Source organism: Rhinopithecus roxellana, chromosome 8 (genome assembly GCF_007565055.1).
Source record: "Rhinopithecus roxellana isolate Shanxi Qingling chromosome 8, ASM756505v1, whole genome shotgun sequence".
Classification (NCBI taxonomy): Eukaryota; Metazoa; Chordata; class Mammalia; order Primates; family Cercopithecidae; genus Rhinopithecus; species Rhinopithecus roxellana.
The window spans coordinates 51,011,726-51,030,966 of record NC_044556.1 but is presented as its reverse complement, the minus strand read 5'-3'; the positions used below and the strand labels follow the sequence as shown (position 1 = coordinate 51,030,966).

At 43.0% G+C, this 19,241-nt stretch overlaps 1 protein-coding gene across 1 annotated transcript in view; it reads right to left on the bottom strand.

Moving 5' to 3' along the window:
- ZNF697 (zinc finger protein 697) overlaps positions 1–14,189 on the bottom strand; it is a 29,723-nt gene extending 15,534 nt beyond the window's left edge. Inside the window, exon 1 of the mRNA XM_010353816.2 lies at positions 13,857–14,189. Within this exon, the coding sequence (XP_010352118.2) occupies positions 13,857–14,164 (308 nt within the window). The 5' untranslated portion in view covers positions 14,165–14,189. The remainder of the gene's footprint in view (positions 1–13,856) is intronic.
- Positions 14,190–19,241: the final 5,052 nt, after the last annotated feature.

Below are 19,241 nucleotides of genomic sequence, written 5' to 3'. Positions count from 1 at the left end.
ATATCTTTAAGAGACATATAATGAAATATTTACAAGTGAAATGGTATGTCTAGAATTTGCTTCACCATAATTCCTGGGCAAAGGGGAATGGGCGGGGGTACAGATTAAGCAATATTGGTCATATATTGACCACCATTGAAGCTGGGTGGTGGTATATGTAGGCTTATTATACTACTCCATCTATTTTTATATATTTACTAGAAAACCTACTAATACAAAGTTTTAAAATGAATAATTATATTTTTTTCTGAAATTTTGGGTTATTTATGTTCATTTAAGTTCTGGCCAGAACATAATAAAATATAAGTGATTTCCATAAAAGGAGTAGCCTGCTTTTATAAATCATGCCGAAACAAGAGTGGTTACGAGGCTTAATACTGAATAAAGCTCATGGGAACTGGGAGAAGGGGCAATGGAGCAAAGATACTAATGGAAACTTAAATTTGATGCTTTTTGCTCTTTTTTAAAATGAGATAAAGGAATAGCTGTTATGTTCAAAATAGAATCAGATTCTGTTTCCATTTTCATCTACTTTTATATTTCCAAACAACTAAAAAAGGATCCTGCCCACCAGAACTTGTTTATTTCCACCATTGATGCAGCAACTCTACACTCCAAACCAAGAAGGAATAAACTGGATTAGGAGTCCTAGTTGTGACAATTCTATGAGGGGAATGCTTTATCCCCAGGACAGACAAAGTAATGAAAGGATGTGAGTATCCAGTAGGTTAAGTACTTCAATAATTGGTCCTCCCTGGAATCACCTTCTAAGGGGATGAAAAATGGAAGAGTGTGTACAGATGAAAAGGAAGATAACACAATAGTGATTTATGAAAATATGATCTCCACGAGATGAACTCTGAGAGGAACAGAATTACTTTACTAGCTCAAACTGAGACCTTTTAAATTTAGATAGTGTCCTCAGACAATGGTCAGAGAAACTCTGAGGATGCCAGTCAAATTGCTTCATACCACAGTATAGAGAGCAACTAGAAGATATTATGCTCCTACTTTACATGAGAACTGAAAGCTCACAGGTATTTTCTGTTTCAGCCAATGGTGCACAGTAAATCTAGGATGCACACACCCAGTCACAGGACACAGCTTTCCTCCAGGAAGTGATGCATCTGTCTCAAGAAGGAGGCTTGTGTGTCTGGGACTCATTCATAACTGGAACATCACGTTACTAAGTCATTCATCAGGTTCAGTCTGGGTTCCTTACCTTTAGTTCCTAACATTTCCCAAAGAGAGCAACAGTACTATACAAACTTGCAAATAGAATAACGGCATTTTTCTTGAGCACGAGTTCTTAGTCTGAGAACCTTCAGAATCCGTGAACTCCCTGCAACCTTATGGAAATGTGTCTGTAGGCACTTTCTCCTGATGAGAAGGCCCAAAGCTATTTCTTGGACTCTGAAAGGATCCATGGAACAGAAACAAAAACCCTGTTATAAACCACTATTACAAAGGACTCATGATATATTTCCTTATCATAACAATTCAAAAATCATCCAGAGTGGTTTTGGGTAAGGGGGAGAAGAGCAATTTCACCACTGTATGCCACAAGATCTTTTGGTGTGCTGGTGGAGAAGAGAAGATAACGGCAGTATGTCCAAAAGCAGGCAGTAGCGCAGACAAAAATATCAGTAAATTTCAAACACATATGGAGGGTGAGGGACCCAGCAAATGTAACCTGCCTGATCCAGTTTGGTGACCTCACCTAACACCCTATTTTACAGATAAGTCAGGCAATGGAAACCAAGAAAGGTTAAGTAAATTCCCCATGAACACACCAGTTAAGGGCAGACAGGAGCCTAAATCACTGGCATATTAACCTTTGTTCCAATCCCCCCTTGCTACTCAATCCAACATAACCTACGGTGCTTGGCTAATTCACACTTGCAATTTAGGTCTCCCAGCATCATTAGTTCACCTGCTTTTCACTTCCTAGTCACTCAGGTTATGTGATAGGTGCACTAAGAGGGAGGGAAGTTGTTCCTCAAGACTGTAACACCCTGCCTCTCTTGGATGTATCTAATTTATAATCTTGACCCCAGGTTCATGGCTCCTGTCAGCTGCTTACTTGGGCAGTGAGTAAAATCACATTAATCAAGCCATAACCTAGCCAGTACACAAAATGCTTTGTTAGTTAATCCTTCTCCTCTCAAAGGAAAAAGAATTAAAATCTGGACAAAGTCACAACTCATTCCTAACAAATCTTCAAAATGTTAGCAAAGTCATCTTGCCTGCAAAGAATAACATGCAAATACCCGGATAAAGAAGGGCATTCTGGGAGTTACACAAAACTGCAACATAAGGAGGCCTAATTCACATTTAACTGCACCATGGGATCAAGGACTCAGTTCATCCAATGTGACCCATTACTACAAATACAGTTTCTCAGCTCCACCCTGTGCTTTAACAGCTTTGTAGTCCCCATATGGGAAGTTATATAGATGTGTGCCTGGTGGCAGGGAAAGCACCACTCCAAGTACATTTTGCTGTAGAGAATGTATCCACAGATAATGAGCAAATCTCACAACTTGAATTCACAAAGGTGTCAAGTTGGTAGAGGATGGGGCCACCCTTCAGATTACTGGATTCCTTTTAGGTACAATCTCCCTTGCACCAGATTCTCCCAACCCGCTCTGTCATATTCATGAGTTTAGTGCTCTGGCTTTAGTGACAGCATTTCACTGACTTCATTTTTCCTGTTTTATTCCAGACTCCTGATAATTTTTTTCCTATTGTAGTTTCAATTATTTTTTCTCTAGAAAAAACATAGAAAATGTTCTTCAAACTTAACTTCATGTGATCCTCAGAAATGATCTCTGACTTAACAGGTTTTGGATTCTCTGCTGTTTTTACTAGAGGAAAACAGAACATCTTGTTGGCTTGAAAAAAAAGCAGTTGTTTGAATTAACATTGACTTAATGGAATGTTAGAGTAAACACTGAATAATACGGAGTCCTTTGTACAGTATTTGAAAAAAAAAATCATCATCTGTGTGTGTGTATGTGTGAGAGAGAGAAAGAGAGACAGAGAGAGAGAGGAAAGAGAGAGAAAGGAGAGGGGAAGACCATGAAGCCTCAAAAGTACTGGTTATACCGTTTAAAAAACTCTTTGAAGACATTTTTCTATTCAAACTATGAAACTTATTAAAAGGGGAGACTGCTTCATTCTGCAGTATCATTTTTAAATTACTAAAACCAATTATCAACCTATATTATATTTTCTCCTGCAATGCCATTTTTTGGCCAAATAAATCTTACAGGCTATTGGGAAAAGGACGAATAAGTATTAGTGAGCCCCAGTTAAAAACTTAACGTCACCACGACACTCTCACAGTTTCCCAGTGAACTTGGGCTTCCAGATGGGACAACCTCAGCAGACAATGTTAATTGCTAACATTTAGTTAGCAATTATCAGCTATATTATTTCTACCTTCCAAATTCAGTGGTCTCTTCTCCTTTGATCTCACCATCAACACTGTAAAGTGCTTGGCATTTAATAGGAGTTCAATAAATGGCTGCGGAAATCTTGCTGAGACACTCTCCTTGGAAATTCTCTTTGCTTAGCACCCACAGTATTGCACTGTCCTAGTCCTCCTCATACTTCGCTGACCGCCGTCTCCTCTTAACTCCTAAAATAGGTCAGCCTTCAAGGGTTTTTTTACATTTTCTTCTCCCTCTCCCTCAACTGTTTTGCCTCTTCCTGTAGCTTTATACAGCTCTTCTATCCAAAGACCTCACAAATTTGAATCTCTCACCCAACCCCTGACCTGCACTCCAGATCCACATTTCTCGTGATGCCCCAAGCATTACAGCTGAGGAGCCTGAATGTCCCTTCCAGTCCTGAGGTGCTGTCCCGCATGTCCCATGTGATAAGGGACAGGAGGCAGCAGAAACAGGAAAATCACATGCAAAGAAGTCAACAGCACGGATTCAAGTAGAAGTCTGTCACTGACACATGGTGTGCCCAGGACAGTTATTTCACCTCTTTGAGTCTTAGTTTAATCATCTACACAATAGGGGAAAACAAGCTACCTTGAAAGGATGCTATAAAGACTCAATGAATTTCCATTTGTAATGTATCTGGCCCAAGTCAGTTTTAAAAACAAGTATTAGTTCTTTTCTTGAATCTTTGCTACAAATCAGCTCCTCCTGGCAGTGTCCATTTCTGTTAAAGCCGTCTTTGTTCTTACTCAGAAGCTCAAAACCCTGGACTCAACTTTGACCTGTCCCTCACCCCTTTCAATCAAATCAGTTGCCATGTTCTTTTTACTTTTCTCTTTTTTCAGTTGCCACTATCACTGCAGTACATACTTTTACTAGTTACATGCACCTACGTGTCAGTACTGCATCAATCTTAAAACCTAATTGTCACTTTACTATTCTGCTCAGAAACCCCTAAGTGACTTTGTCATATAAGCACAGACTCAAGTCGTTAACAATGTAGCCCAAGGCTCTCTTACCTCATCTTAACCTCTGTCCCCTAACCCCAGCCCAAAAGGGTTGCTATAAATCCCCCAGAAGGAACCCGGTTTTCCCTTCCTCAGATGCTTTTCCTCCTCAAAGCATGGGTTACAGTCTGTCCTTTCCTGGAGGGAGCGGCACCTGTAATGGTTAAAAGTTCAGATTCTTGCCAGGCGGGGTGGCTCACGCCTGTAATCCCAGCACTTTTGGGGGCCGTAGCCAGTGGATCGCTTAAGCTCCGGAGTACAAGATCAGCCTGGGCGACAGGGCAAAACCCCGTCTCTACAAAAAAAAAATTAGCCAGAATTGGTGGCATACACGTGTGATCCCAGCTACTTGGAGGGCTGAGGTAGGAGGATTGCTTGTGCCCAGAAGGTATTCACACCACTGAACTTCAGCCTGGATGACAGAGCGAGATCCTGTCTCAAAAAAACCAAAAACCAAACGAGATTCTGGAGCCATAGACCTGTGTCTAGCTGTTAGCCTTAAGTAAATTATTCAACCTCTTTCAGCCTTAGTTTTCTTCATCTATAAAATGGAGAGAACAACTGAACCTACCTTATAGGGATATTAAGTGCTCAGATAGAATTATCATTATTTTTTCACTTTGTATGACTTAAGATACTTTTTCTTATCTTATTCTGCCTAGTATTAGTTTTTAAAATAGAATCATACTCACAATAATTCATATCTTATTTTTGGCTCTCCTTTTTCTCCTACCACCTCCCAACTGTAAGTTCCTCATGGGAACAAACATTTTATTCACTTTGATAATTCCCTCACACCATGGACCTTCAAATAGTTCTTGAAATGGATAAAATCAGGAGTAATTATTTCTTCCCCTCAGTCTCAAAAGGAAGACCTAAAAAGACTAGGAAATCTAGTGATTCGGCAAAATCACATCAGGTAAGGTAGAGTCATAGAGACAACCTAACTCTCCTAACTGGATCTAATAACCTGTTAGCACCAGGAGCCAAGCATGCTTCATTACCCTGATAAACAGGTAGCCATGACAGGAAATGGCAATTAACCTCAAAAGTTAGGCAGACCATTCTCAAAAAAGAATTCTGCATCTCTTGGCCCAAATGCCAGCATGCTTTGTTTGTATCAAATGGCCCTGTGTGGGTCCTCCCTCCACTCCAAGAGTTTAACCCTTGATTCAGCTGTGCAAACAGAGATGGCACGGGGCTGTTTATGTTCACTGTGGGGAATGCTACTAGACTGCCCCCCCATGACAGGACAACTGCTTCTGTCCCACCCAAGGAAAGCTAGGACTAGCAGTCACAGAAATTAAATGAAGAATGAAGAAAGACCAACATTTAACCTTCAAAGTAATTTCGAGACTAAAGAAGTTGCTGGGTGAGGCAGGGCAGGGAGTACATTCAAATACCCAGGAGATTTGCATTTAACATTATCACAAGAAGAGAAAACCAAACACCGCATGTTCTCACTCATAGGTGGGAACTGAACAATGAGATCACTTGGACTCGGGAAGGGGAACATCACGCACTGGGGCCTATCATGGGGAGGGGGGAGGGGGGAGGAGGGAGGGGTTGCATTGGGGAGTTATACATGATATAAATGATGAATTGATGGGTGCTGACGAGTTGATGGGTGCAGCACACCAACATGGCATAAGTATACATATGTAACAAACCTGCACGTTATGCACATGTACCCTAGAACTTAAAGTATAATAAAAAATAAAAAATAAAAAATAAAAAAAATAAAAAAAAATAAAAAAAAAAAACATTAAGAGTGGCTATTCAGACTAAAGTTTTATTCTCTGGCAGTTTTCAAGGGTTTCACGTTTTGTTTTGTTTAATCTTACTACAACAAGAAAGGCATGGATTTCTCGATTTCTCTTCTCACCTACATAGAATCATCAGCCTAGAAAACCCTTTTCCTAAAGGCCCAGAATTTGGCTGGGAAACAAATGAAGGCCCTTAAGAAAGTTAGTAAAGATCACATGCCATATAGGAAGTGTTGACCAGGAATACTCACCACACCACCAATTCAATCAATAAACACAAGCATGTATTAGGAAGTGGAGAAACAGAAACAAAGGATGTCCTGTGACAACTGCCCCCCAGACTAGTGTATGCTGTGGCTGCAGTCTGGTTAAATTCAACTAACACTTATTGTTATAAGGGGGGGTGGTAAAAGGGGAGTGTGTCTTCAAGTTAACTCCACATTTTGGTTTCTCAGTTCTGGAGTAAACTAGTTTTATATTAAATTAAATCTGGCACACACACACCCACCTACCCCGCCCCCCCCCCCAAAAAAAGAAACGATGGAGAAACCTCGTATACAAAAAATAAATAAATAAATAAAAACCAAGAAAACGAGTCACAGGTGGGGAGAAAATATTTGCAAAAAATATATATATGATAAAAGACTGTTAACCAAGATATAGAAAGAACTCTTAAAACTCAATGAGAAACAACCGAATTAAAAAATGGGCAAAAGATCTGAATAGACACCTCACCAAAGAAAATATACAGATGGCAAACAGGCACATGAAAAGATTTTTAACATTGATATGGTTTGGCTGTATCCCCACCCAAATCTCATCTTGAATTGTAGTTCCCATAATCCCCATGTGTCATGGAAGGGACCAGTGAGAGGTAATTGAATCATGGGGGCGGTTGCCCTCAGGCTGTTCTCACGATAGTGAGAGTTCTCAGAAGATCTGATGGTTTTATAAGGAGCTTGTCCCCCTTTGCTCAGCACTTCTCTCTTCTGCTGCCACGTGAAGAAGGACATGTTTGCTTCACCTTCTGCCATGATTATAAGTTTCCCGAGGCCTCCCCAGCCATGCAGAACTGTGAGTCAATTAAACCTTTTTTCCTTATAAATTACCCTGTTTGGGGTATTTCTTCATAGGAGCATGAGAACAAACTAATACAAACATCAATGTCATTTGAGAATTTCAAGTTAAAACAAGATGCCACTACTCGCTTATTAGAATGGCCAAAATCCAAAACACAACACCACCATAGAGTTATCAAGCTGTGAAAAAACATGGAGAAACCTTAAAACGTATACTACTGAATGATAGAAGCCAACATGAAAAGGTCACATACTGTATGATTCCAACCATATGACATTCTGTAAAAGGCAAACTACGGAGACAGTAAAAAGATCAGTGGTTGCCAAAGGTTAGGGGAAGGGAGGGATAAATAAGTGAAGGACAGAAGGTGTCTAGGACAGTGAAATTATTCTGTACTACTCTATAATGGTAGATACCTGTCATTATACATTTATCAGAACCATAGAATATACACCAAGAGTGAACCCTGAAGTAAATTATGGATTTTGGGTGATAATGATTACCAATATAGGTTCATAAGTTGTACCAAATGTATCACGCTGGAGCAGGATGCTGAGAGTGGGGGAGGCTGTACATGTGTGAGGGCAGGAGGCAGACAGGAACTCTACTTTCTCATTTTTGCTGTGAACCTAAAACTGCTCTAAAATATTTTTGAAATTTTATATATATACACACACACATAATGTACATATATGTAAGATATCTTCCCCAGCTTATATAATTTATAAGCATACAACCTTATCCATACCTCATTGTAAAAAATGGTTTGTGCCATCATTTTAGGAACAAATTTAAATGAAATTTTAAAAATACATAACACATTCATTCAACAAATATTTATCAAACCCTTACCATGTACTACCCATTATTCTAGATTCTCTGTTGTAGAAATTACATTCTAATGAACTTTCTATCCTATCTTCTATTTCTAAACCACCTTCTAAACCACCTCTACTTTCTAAACCACCTTCTATTATCAGAAATCATTGTCAGTACCTGCCTGAAGGATTATTTTCAAAACTAGCAAAACAAAAATAAAGTGATTCTTTGAAATTCACAAAAGTTCCCAGGTATGGGGGACAAAAAAGTTCAACAACTGGAAAAGTCTTCCAATAGTGCCCTGCTAAACTTCATCAAGCATCAAAGATGTGCTAAGCACATGAAATAGCTCTGAGGTGATGAGCCAAAGCAAAACATTTCTTAGCAAATAAAACCCAGAAACTTTATTCTTCTTTTATAATTATGGTAAGATCCTGATAAACTTCTCAGAAGACCATGTATATCTGAAGTAGCTCTCTGAATAAAAGTAGGCCCTTTCCCTTTAACTACCCATAGCAAATTTAGCCTCCACAGGAAGGAGAAACCTGAAGTATCGCATGTGACCCTCCCACACACCTGCTGGAACACTGTTGCTGGCCTGGGGATGCACAAAACATGACTTGCTGAATAGAATCAGTGATCCCAAGAACTGTCCTATTCTCCTTTAACATGACTAATGTGCTTATAACAACCCACAGCACGCTGTGTTTATACCAGGGCTTTCAAAATTGTGTGCACCCTTGAGGTCAGAGAAAAAGAACGTTTAGTCAACCTAAAGAAATGGGTTCAATCTTGTGATAGGTGAAACCCTCTTCCACCCAAAGAGGAGATGCTACTGATCTTTTAACCATCCCTTATCAATACATGATGAAATGAATGCCAAATCTGTGCCCCACACAAATCTTGCTGCTCTGATGAAAACAGAATGAATTATCTTCCTTCCTCTCACCAGCCTTCTTTTCCCCCAGTAAGTGCAGCCAGTGAAACCCCTCTGATTTTCTCAGATGTGCATGACATCTGAGAGATTTGGCATGACAGCAAAGGGAAAGGTACTAAACAATGCCCCACCCCATTACCCAAAATCATTAAAGACTATAAATCATTCAGTGCCCATGTTAGTCAAGCTAAGAAAACTCAGCTTACAGTGGTTTGCTCTGGCATATTTCCAGAAGGTACTTTCCTCTTTTGGAAGTTACATGAAAAGGGTGAAAATTAACTAAGAAAATAATTATCCTCTCTCCCTCTTCTACAATATAAGCAAACTATCAACATGCAAATAATATTTCATGCCTCCATTTCTGCATTTTAGTCATTACCAATTCATCATTAACTCAGTTTCTGAAAGTCTACCATATGCCAGATCGTGTTCTGGACATAAAGTCCCTGTCACGTGTGGGAACCCACTCAAGTCTACTTTCATTAAGAAAACACTGAACTGCAGAATTTTAAACGATGCAAGAGATTAGGGGAGAGGCTGAGGGTGGCCTGGTGTAGTTGAAAAAGGCTACCCAAAAGAAGTGAGACTTGGCCTGGCAAGAGGAATTCAGACAGGCTGGGAGAAAAAAGAAAAGAATTCCAAACACACACAGTTCTGTACCCAAAGGTCTTATTAGGGGTTCTGAACCTGGCCTTTCCAACTGATGGTCACGAGAGTTTGAGGACATAAAAATACAAAATCTATGAAAAAAACAGTACTTCTCAGAATAAGATCCATTAGGATGATTTCAGAAGCACAACGTTACTAGTAGGAAATCTGGGAAGTGAAGGACTTCAGGAGAAGAAGGAATAAAGAACTGTCCATTTTCTCCCATGGAAAGCAAATTCTGAACAGGCTTGGCAGTCAGGAGACCTAAATTCCAATCTACACTCAGTTCAGAATCTGGGACTCCAGGCAAGTTTCTTACCTTCTCTCCAAGCCCTAGTTTCCTCATTTTTAGAATGGGGCTAACGGCCGGGCGCGGTGGCTCAAGCCTGTAATCCCAGCACTTTGGGAGGCCGAGACGGGCGGATCACGAGGTCAGGAGATCGAGACCATCCTGGCTAACACGGTGAAACCCCGTCTCTACTAAAAATACAAAAACTAGCCGGACGAGGTGGCGGGCGCCTGTAGTCCCAGCTACTGGGGAGGCTGAGGCAGGAGAATGGCGGGAACCCGGGAGGCGGAGCTTGCAGTGAGCTGAGATCCGGCCACTGCACTCCAGCCCGGGCGACAGAGCGAGACTCCGTCTCAAAAAAAAAAAAAAAAAAAAAAAAAAAAAAAAAAAAAAAAGAATGGGGCTAACAATATGTAAGTCATCAGATTAAATAAGTCATCAGAATAAACATGTAAATCACCTAGTTTAGTAGCTGATAAACAGATGTTCAATAAGTGGCAACTATTATTGTAATCACATAAAAAGAAGCATGAAAAATTGCCCAGTTCAAGATAACTGAGGGACTACTAAATTGTAGTGTCTTTGGGGAAAGTTTGAAAGTCTGATTTGTTTTCTATTTCTATATGCTACATTTTAATCCTGGTACATTGCTTGGGCTATACAAATAAAAATGACATGGTAAATGTCTGGCTTACTTGCCAATAGCAGGACAGTCTTCGTAGTGCTGCTTTTCTAATGAGCACTTTGCACCTTCATAATTGAATGGAAACAGTTACCTTCTTCAGTCTAGGATAATGACAAGCATTGTTGATTATTTGCTTGGGATTAATCCACTCCATATTCTGCCTGAGAGTTTAAAATGTAGGCTGGCAAAGAACTTATTCAACAAACTTTTTGTCAGTGTCCTTGTACTAGACATTATGATAGGTACTTTTAGGGTCTCTCAATCCAGGAGCAAAAGGAAAAGCCTCAGTCTGACATGTCCTAGACACTTTATTTTCACAATTGCAATGAATCCTCACAGGTCTATGAGAAAGGCTCCATCCCCTTTTCTAAGGAAAGGCAAGAGAATTCAGATATTTTCATCCTTTCACTCATTCTTTGATTTATTCGTGTTTTCAAGTCAAACATCCTTTGAGCACTTGTTAGGTATTAACTTCTAAAGCAGGTGTCATTGAAATAATACAAATTACCAAGGGGTAAGATTAATTTTGACTGCAAAGGTTGGCAAGAGTTCTATAAGGGAGCTAATCAACTGGGCCAGGATATGTACCAAAAATAATTAGCGACAGGTGCAGGGATGTCCAGCAAGCATGGGGTTCAACCTGGCAGTCACAGAGGTACAAGAATGTCTGTTGCATCTTCAAGGATTGGGGAGTTATTTGCTCCAAGGATGGGGAGGTAAATTGGGGTGGGCAGGTCCACTGAAAGACAGAGGTAGGTAGGCACTGAATTGTGAAGAATTTTAAATCCCAAAGTAAGGAGTTACTTTTGTTGATTATATTAACTCTACATAGTGTGTGGTACTGAGAAACCTGTTAAGGGGCAGGTGAAAGAAAAGAAAGAAGAACTAGGATCTTAGATACAAAGAAAAGCCCATATGGTACTGACATAGGTTCAAGCTCCAAAATAACTCCAAAAATAATTGACACTGCAGCTATTTTTTTCTTTCTACATAACAGACAAGCTCCTTCTTGCCTTAGTTTATCATCCTTGCAACCAACCTTTACCCTTTCTCCTTCCCTTCACAGGACACTAGTAATTAGGCAAAAAAAAAAAAAAAAAAAAAAAAAAAAATGTAGATTCTGAGGAAATTCAAAGAGTTTTTGTTGGGGGAGGGAGAGGAAATGTGATGCAACTCCATGAGCCTTAGTCATGCTCTGATGTGAGGTCATCATTTACCACTTCAATCCAGCCACATCAGCTGGTTCTTCTGTCTGACTAGCATCCATTTACCCCTCTATCCCAGTAGTTCTGAAAGGCCATCTATGTGTTCCTTTGTGTAATGTAAAGGGCAGCCTGACTTCACATTTATGATCTTGTTCAATCGGATGCCATCTTATTCTCTGTTGGGCATGGCTGAACTTTTGACATCAACTTTCCCTTAACAACAACCCCCACTTCACACACACACACACACACACACACACACACACACAGCCAATATGTTCTAACTAGAAATCATCTGAATTCACAGAGCCTCTTCCCTTCACTTCATTATCCTCATGCCCTCATCCTAAAGAGCTGGGTTTTTTGTTTGTTTTTTTTTCTCAATCCCATTCTTTATCTCAGTTCAAATGCCTCATCTCTCCTAAAGAAGCCAGGGAAGAAATGTTTTGTTTCTCCTCGAAAGCCATTTATATCAGGCTCAGGGCTCTCTCCATGCCCTACAGCATCATTCTTCCAACCATGAGCCTTGCATACTCCTGCCTGGCCACATAAGTGGCATTCTTAAAGGTCCATTTGGCTCCTCAAATGTATTCCACATTAAATAATATCCACATGTTGGCTTGTTGAGAGAAGAAGGTAAACAGTTGGGAACATCAACAAAAACTCAGGGAAGGGGAGAAAGGAGAGATAGTGAGTGTGGCCCCTTAGGCATGCTGAGTTCAGTTACAACAGTCACACTTGGACTGTGTTCAAAGTTGCCCACTCATCCACCGCAGCTCCTCAAAGACATTTAACTTGCTAGCCATTATCCGACCGCATTTACCAGACGCTCAGTCTTGAGGGAGGAGGGTAAGGCAGTAGGGGATGCGGAGTATTGGTGTCATCCTACAGGTTAAGGACAAACATGCCCGCTACAAGGACAGGGATACATCACCAACTTCAATTCAGCCTAGGGTTCATGTAGTAAGGGGTGGGTGATTCACTCCTGTAGGGGAGGCAGGGCGGTGGGGGTGCGGTTAGGAAAAAGGAAAACCGTGGCAAGTCCCAGAGGAAGTGGTAGTCGATTTCCGATGCATGGTCATAAGGTACTCTCAGCGCCTCTGTGTCGCTGCTCCCCCTCAACCTTTTACTCACCCACTCCTCCCAACACGCGCCTCACCCGTGTCTCCATGCACAATCCTGAGCCTCGGCATCCCCGTGAGGTGTGCAGGTTCCAGCTTTGCCCACCACCCCACCACCTGCCGACATGGACATTTGTGGTTGGAATGCCTCCCGGGGCTAGACGGCGACCCCTCTTGGGCTGCGAGCTGCTGTCCATCTCTCCACCCACTCGTCCTTATTGTGTCATTTGCCCGGTCTGATGGCAGCCCCAAAGCCGCTCATCTGAGTGGGCTAGAATGGAGAAGAGAGGAAAAGGGAGGCACACATTTCATTCACTAGTACCCAAGATGACCTGCCGCTTCTCTTCTGCCCCTTCTCGGAGCCCCCCACCCTCCCTTAGCCCCAGTGGGGCTGGGGACACGGACAGACAAGGCAAGGAGAGCGCAGTCCGTCAAGGTCCACAGCTGCACACAAAGCCCTTCACCTTCTCCTTGCCTTCCAAGCTCCTCCCTGGGCTTGGTTTCTCCGAGGGTCTCTGATGCCCCCTTCGGTGGTCGGCGGGACGGTCCTATTCCCTCTTGCATCGCTGTCTCCTCCCTCATGTCTCAGCCTCCTCCTTCCCGCCCCTCGCCACATACCCCTGAGGGAGCTCAGCCCCGGATTTGCGGGCGCGAGAGCACCCCATAAGCCCGGGGGCCTGCGCCCCAGGGGAGCGGACAACGGTCCACTTTACGAGGCACAACTTCGCCCAGCCGTTCCGCCACCGCACTCGAACACACACCCCATCCCCGCAGCGGTCGAGTCTGGTCCCGATCAGCCCCATCCCCGAGAGGCGGTTGAGCCCAGCCACAGCCAAGCTCCTACCTGCGCGGCGGCTGGCGCGGCGAAGAGCTAGGGCACCGAGCGCCCCGGCCCGAGCCCCGCACCGCAGCGCGTCTGCCCTTGTGCGGCGGCGGCGGCGGCGGCGGCTGCAGCGGCCGCTGGCTGGCCCGCTGTATGGTTGGTTGGTTGGTTGGCTGGCTGGCTGGCTGGCTGGCTGGCTCGCTGGCTGGCTGCCCGGCTGACTCCTCACTGGGGCTTCCTGTAGGGCTGGACAAAGGACATTTCCTGGGAGGAGCGGGAGAATGCTCCCAGCATGCCTCGATTTGTAGTTCCCGGGGACTTCCTGCCATCGCAGCAGCGGGTGCCCTGGAGGTAGCTCCGGCCAGGCTAGGACTCCGGGACAGGATGAAAGGCGCTCGCTGTTTCCCTAAGCGCCGTGGGGAGGGGAGCGGCCGGCAGGTCCTGCCCCACGCCCCGCCCCGCGGCGCTCATGGAGCCGGCTGCCCCGGAGGGCGCGAGATCCCAGCCCAGCACTCCGAGCTAGCGGCACCGGTTACGGGCGGCCGGAGGACGCTGCCACTGAGCTGTCCCATGGTGCGGGAGGGCTCTGCGGTGGGAGAGGCCCTTTCTTTAAAACACCGGGAAGTTTGTGATGGGTTCGCTTTTTTAAAATTAATCAAAAAATATAAAATCTATCTTTTAAAATAGATTTTCTTTTTGTCTTTTAAGCCGTTGACATCCTGCTGGGGGCCGATTAAAGAACTTGATTGCTCACCAGGAATTCAAGTTCCTTAAGATCTTGGAGCTTCATCTTTAAAACCATACAGAGCTGATTGTTTCCAGATCCCGACCCGGTGACATTCCTCCCTCCACTGTTGGCCTTGTCCCAAACATCTTTTCAAGAAAAGCAATTAAATTGAAATTGAAAATAAATTACGTAAAATAAATATTAGACATGTGAAAACCTGTGTGCTTCTGAATTAAGAAAGTGCTGGACTTTCTACATATCTTTCTTTCATTAACCTTTAGGATTCAGCTTAGTTGGTCCTATAAAACATGTGATGGCCACTGTATATTGAGTGTGTGTATTTCGGGAAGTGGAAGGGTGAGGAGAAGAAGACATTGGCTACAAGAGGGGTAGCCTAGCAAGAGTCTATGATGCCCTGCACACGTTTTTGTCTATTTCTGGGACCACAGACTCAGGACCCTTAGAAAATCAAGGAAGGACCACATAGAGACTAAATGAGTAAAAGCTGTATTCTCTCCAGGAGCATGAGCAGAATGTAATAAACTGAACTAGGAAAGGACAAGTTCTAGGATGTTCTAGAATGTGTTTGAAAAGTAATCAGATAGAAAAGTCTATGGGAGGCCGGGTGCCGTGGCTCATGCCTGTAATCCCAGCACTTTGGGAGGCTGAGGCGGGCGGATCACGAGGTCAAGAGATTGAGACCATACTGGCTAACACGGTGAAACCCCGTCTCTACTAAAAAAAAAAAAAAAAAAAAATTCAAAAATTAGCTGGGCGTGGTGGCGGGCACCTGTAGTCCCAGCTACTCAGGAGACTGAGGCAGGAGAATGGCGTGAACCCGGGAGGCAGAGCTTACAGTGAGCTGAGATCATGCCACTGCACTCCAGCCTGGGCGACAAAGTGAGACTCCGTCTCAAAAAAAAAGAAAAGAAAGAAAAGTCTGGGCTTGGTGGCTCATGCCTGTAATCACGGCACTTTTGGAGGCCGAGGTGGGAGGATCAGTTGAGCCCAGGAGTTCAAGACCAGCCTGGGCAACATAGTGAGACCCTGTTTCTACCAAAAATAAAATAAAATAAAATAATAAAATAGAAATGAAATGTGGGTGTGGTGGCGCATACTTGTAGTCCCAGCTACTGAGTCATTTAAGTGAAAGGGTCATTTGAGACTGGAAGTTTGAGGCTGCAGTGAGCCGTGATTGCACTCCAGCCTGGGTGACAGATTGAGACTCTGTTTCAAAAAATAAAGTCATAATTACCTGTCACCTCCACTTGTCGTTTCACATTTTAAATCCATATGATTAAAACATTTGGGCAAAGGGTTTAGCTTACATGTAAGTAAAGTTTATCCACTAGTAGAATGCTAGAGTTCTCTTTCTCTAGAGATCCTTAACCACAGGAATAAGATGGGCTGGATTAAAATGTAGAATTAATGAGAAGCATGCAGATAGGACTGTCCATCTCCCAAAAGTTCCTGTTGTATGCCCACTCTGTTGACTGTCCGCCTAAATTAATTGTGCTGTGATCCTTGCATTTTCTGGACCGTACAAATTACTGCTCCTTCACATTCTCAACCTGGTAACGTTCCAGTGAAACTAATTCCCCCATGTCCACCCCAAAGAATTGATTATTGGTTTCGCAAATCAAGTAGCCTCTAATAGTGTTCAATTTGAAAAACATGATATACTTGCTTGTAGCACTTAACATGTAACATTGCCCATTGAAGCTATTTTTTGCCTTGCTTTTAATACAACACACTCTCCCCCTTCTCCTACACTTCTAACTTAAGCTCAGGATAGTTAAACTTTCATTATTTCATTATTTCCCTCATTATTCCACCCCGTTCCAAACCTGTCCCTTCCTTTTGTTTCCAATTCCAGTTATTTCGTTCCTTCAACAAAGTTTTATTTAACACTTATTCATGCTAGTCTCCATGCCTTGAGTAGACATGTAACATTCATCAGTAAGATATTTTACTGAGTAACTACCAGCTATGTCTTACCCCCGAGAAGCCCACACTCCAGTTGAAAAGACAGATGTCACACAATTACTTCACGGTGTTTAAGGGCTATAACGTTGCCTTATACTGGGGTTCGTGTTCTCTAAAAGTGGGGCTCTTTCCATAAGCCTTCTGTTCCAGTGAGTGACAGGAGTGGACAGGAGTGGCCGGAGGCAGGCTTGGGAGGGAGGAAATACAGACGGTAAAGAAGACGCGTAGTGTGTGAAATTTGGTTGTGAATGGGGTAGTAGCTGAGAAGGAAGTGGGATCAAAGGACATTTTTCTGTTTGTGGGAGTTTTACGCATTTGGTTTTTAAGATGAGAGAGCTTGGGGATGTTTAAATGCTGATGAGAAAAGTCTTGGAGAGAAGCAAAGGGTAACAAAGAGGAGAGAGGATAAGGGATTCTTTTTTTTTTTTTTTTTTTTGAGACGGAGTCTCGCTCTGTCGCCCAGGCTGGAGTGCAGTGGCCGGATCTCAGCTCACTGCAAGCTCCGCCTCCCGGGTTTACGCCATTCTCCTGCCTCAGCCTCCCGAGTAGCTGGGACTACAGGCGCCCGCCACCTCGCCCGGCTAGTTTTTTGTATTTTTTTAGTAGAGACGGGGTTTCACCGTGTTAGCCAGGATGGTCTCGATCTCCTGACCTCGTGATCCGCCCGTCTCGGCCTCCCAAAGTGCTGGGATTACAGGCTTGAGCCACCGCGCCCGGCCGGATAAGGGATTCTTATTCAACAAATACTTGTTGAATTAACTAATTCCTGCAACTTAGTGTTGAAAATGTTAAGACTGAAATGAACAAACTGCACATTCCCAGCTAAGATACATAGAGTCTGAGAACAGAAGGAAATGGCATTTCTTTCCTCCTTGTCATATGCTCTCTCCTGCCCTTGAGGCCCTCAGGGGAAGGTGACAGACAAGTAAATGAAAGGAGAGAATAGAGGCTTCCTCCACTGTTGAAGATTAAGTCTTTTCCAAGTTGACAATAGGTTGGAAAGGCACACCGCAACTTCAGGAAAGTCTAAACTTTCAAGCCTGTGGATTTTTATTTCATTTTTAAACTAAAAAAAAAAAATTTACCCTTGTCCTTTTCTTCTTCTTCTTCACCACTTTGAGGCAAAGTAAATAATGATTCTCATCCTCATCTGTCAAACAGATAGTTGAGCCTGGACAGATTTGCTTACATTTTTTAAGCTTTCAAGTATAAAATGGATGGACCTCTGTTGTTTTTCTTAACCTAGCAAGCATCCGTTTCCCTTTTTTTCGGTAACATCACCTTTGGGAAATACCCCCATTTCCACCCTTCGGTCTTGTGGTTTAGAGAAGGGCAGAGCCCATCTTCACCTCCACTTCATTGGCAGGTAGTGATCAAGACCCGCCAATTAGCCAACTCAGTGTTGTATGAGGGATAAGCTATTAAAGGAAGCAAAACTGAGAAAAGGGGTGTGGGAAGGGATGTATGCATAAGCAAATTATGACTTGTTTGATCATGCCTGAAGCCAAGTTACCCTTAGACTTTTTAGTTACATGAGCCAAAACATTCCCTTTTGGGTTTAAGCTATTTTGAGTTAAGTTCTATCTCTTGCAGCCAAAAGAGTTCTATACAGCTGGAAGTGGGATGCTGTAGTGCAGATCCTTAAATGTAAGATTGGCTGAGTTGAGGAGTGGTGAAAGTAGGAAAGATCCCTCTCTGCCAAGCTAGAGAACTGGAAATTCTTGTGATATGATAGTCGAGAAACTGAGTGAGAGGTCTCAGACCCCAACATTTCCAGGGTGGAGTTTGAGAGGTCTTGATTGACAAATGTCAGGGTTTTAGAGAGTTTGGTCTGCTTATAGTTTTTGTAAATGTTCCAAAGAAAAAGGCATGCTAATGTTGAAACTGGTCTATGTGGTAGCAGAGAGGAAAAAATTACAGTGTGATTAAAAGATTCCCTTTCTACCAGTAGCTAGCAAACTCAAATGGTCCAGAGTCAGATATACTGAGCCATGCCATGTTGGAAAACTGAAATCCTCTGCCTCTTGCACAGTGACAGCAAAGGCATAAGGTAAAAAACTCATAATAGAAAGACTATCTCCTGAGTCTACATCAAACTCCTCCTGCTGTGCTGTTCCTGTCAGAGGAAGGGAAGAATTAACCCCATTTTAATTGGGTGACCATATAATTTCTTAACAAAATGGGACAATTCTGAGTGTAAGTATGGGTGCTATTAATAATTATACCTAGGCCGGGCGCGGTGGCTCAAGCCTGTAATCCCAGCACTTTGGGAGGCCGAGACGGGCGGATCACAAGGTCAGGAGATCGAGACCATCCTGGCTAACACAGTGAAACCCCGTCTCTACTAAAAATACAAAAAACTAGCCGGGCGAGGTGGCGGGCGCCTGTAGTCCCAGCTACTCGGGAGGCTGAGGCAGGAGAATGGCGTGAACCTGGGAGGCGGAGCTTGCAGTGAGCTGAGATCTGGCCACTGCACTCCAGCCCGGGTGACAGAGCAAGACTCCGTCTCAAAAAAAAAAATAATAATAATAATAATAATAATAATAATAATTATACCTAGATGACAGCTCTAAAGCAGGTCACCCTAATTAAAAGAGCTATCCACTAGGACACCACCTTGCATCAAAAGGCCACGCCATTAGTCCTCCTCACCTGCAGATAGTCATTTCAAATTGCCCTAGGCAGAGGCCAAG